This window comes from Leptonychotes weddellii, unplaced genomic scaffold, assembly GCF_054177405.1.
Source record: "Leptonychotes weddellii isolate Sample4059 unplaced genomic scaffold, ASM5417740v2 HiC_scaffold_38146, whole genome shotgun sequence".
Lineage (NCBI taxonomy): Eukaryota > Metazoa > Chordata > Mammalia > Carnivora > Phocidae > Leptonychotes > Leptonychotes weddellii.
The window spans coordinates 1-1,061 of record NW_027985038.1 but is presented as its reverse complement, the minus strand read 5'-3'; the positions used below and the strand labels follow the sequence as shown (position 1 = coordinate 1,061).

The 1,061-nt window shown below is 61.5% G+C and overlaps 1 protein-coding gene across 1 annotated transcript; it reads right to left on the bottom strand.

Moving 5' to 3' along the window:
* Positions 1–6: 6 nt before the first annotated feature.
* LOC102725686 (kallikrein-15) lies at positions 7–967 on the bottom strand (the record flags this gene model as incomplete). Its single annotated transcript, XM_081810818.1, has 3 exons — positions 793–967; positions 213–496; positions 7–92 (listed from the first exon to the last, which is right to left on the bottom strand). Coding segments are annotated over exons 1-3 (504 nt in total), but the record flags the coding sequence as incomplete, so codon positions are not given.
* Positions 968–1,061: the final 94 nt, after the last annotated feature.

Below are 1,061 nucleotides of genomic sequence, written 5' to 3'. Positions count from 1 at the left end.
AGAGGCCATCAGGCGCCCCGGGTAGTCCTTGTTACAAGATGTGGCCGGGATAACACTGATGTTGGCACAATGCAGCGTATCCGGGAGACTCACTGGGGAAGACAGTGGACTTGGAGTGAATCCGTATTTTCAGGCCCTTGTCTTCTTCGCCCAAGAGCCCTGGAGAATAGGGTCCCTGGAGGCCTGACACCCAGCACCACCCTTTCACGCACCTTGTGACTCTGTGCTCCCTTTGGTCCCAGGCTTGTCATCAGACACCAGGCCCCAGCCAGACACCACGCAGGCCTCACCCGGTTGGGGGCAACGCGTGGGCAGCGCCACGGGGCACACTTGCGGGGACAGGCGCGCGGGCCGGGTTAGACGGAGCAGCATGATGTCGTGGGGATGCCTGCGTGCTTCGTAGCCCGGGTGCGGGAGGATGCGAGCCACCGTCCGCAGCTGCTCGGGGCCATCGCGCTTGCGCAGGTTGTGCTCGCCCAGGCGCACTCTCAGGAAGCTGTGCGGGCGGTGATCACCCGCAAGCGGAGTGAGGGGTAGGCAGAAAGATCAAAGAGCGGCGAGCTGGGGTCCCCCCACCCTGCGGGAGTCTGGAGATGCCATTACCCTCTGCCCAAGGCGCCGAAGCCGGTGATAGCTCGAGCCGCTGCCCCTCAGGGACCAAGGAGGTGCACCCACCCCGAACTCAACCCCTCAACCCCCAGGCTCCTGCTCTTTCCTCCTCAGGATCCAAGATTCTCAGATCCCTAGACTTTTGCCGCATGCCCCTCAGGACTTAGAGCCCTGTCTTCATACCGGGTTTGGCAGTGGGCTGCAGACAGCACCCAGTGTGCGGAAATGAGAGAAGCACCGCAGTTGAAGCGCCCACGCTCAAATAAGGCCACTCGCCACGGCTGGGAGTGGGGCTCACACTCCTCACCTCCCGGCATCTTGTCGTCCTGGGCTGCTGGGGGAGGGGGCAGAGGAGAGTCCCTGAGGACAGAGTCCCTTTCCTTGGGCCCTACACCTTGCCTGCACCCTGCCCGTACTATGTATTTTTCTTAAAGATTTTTTATTATTATTTA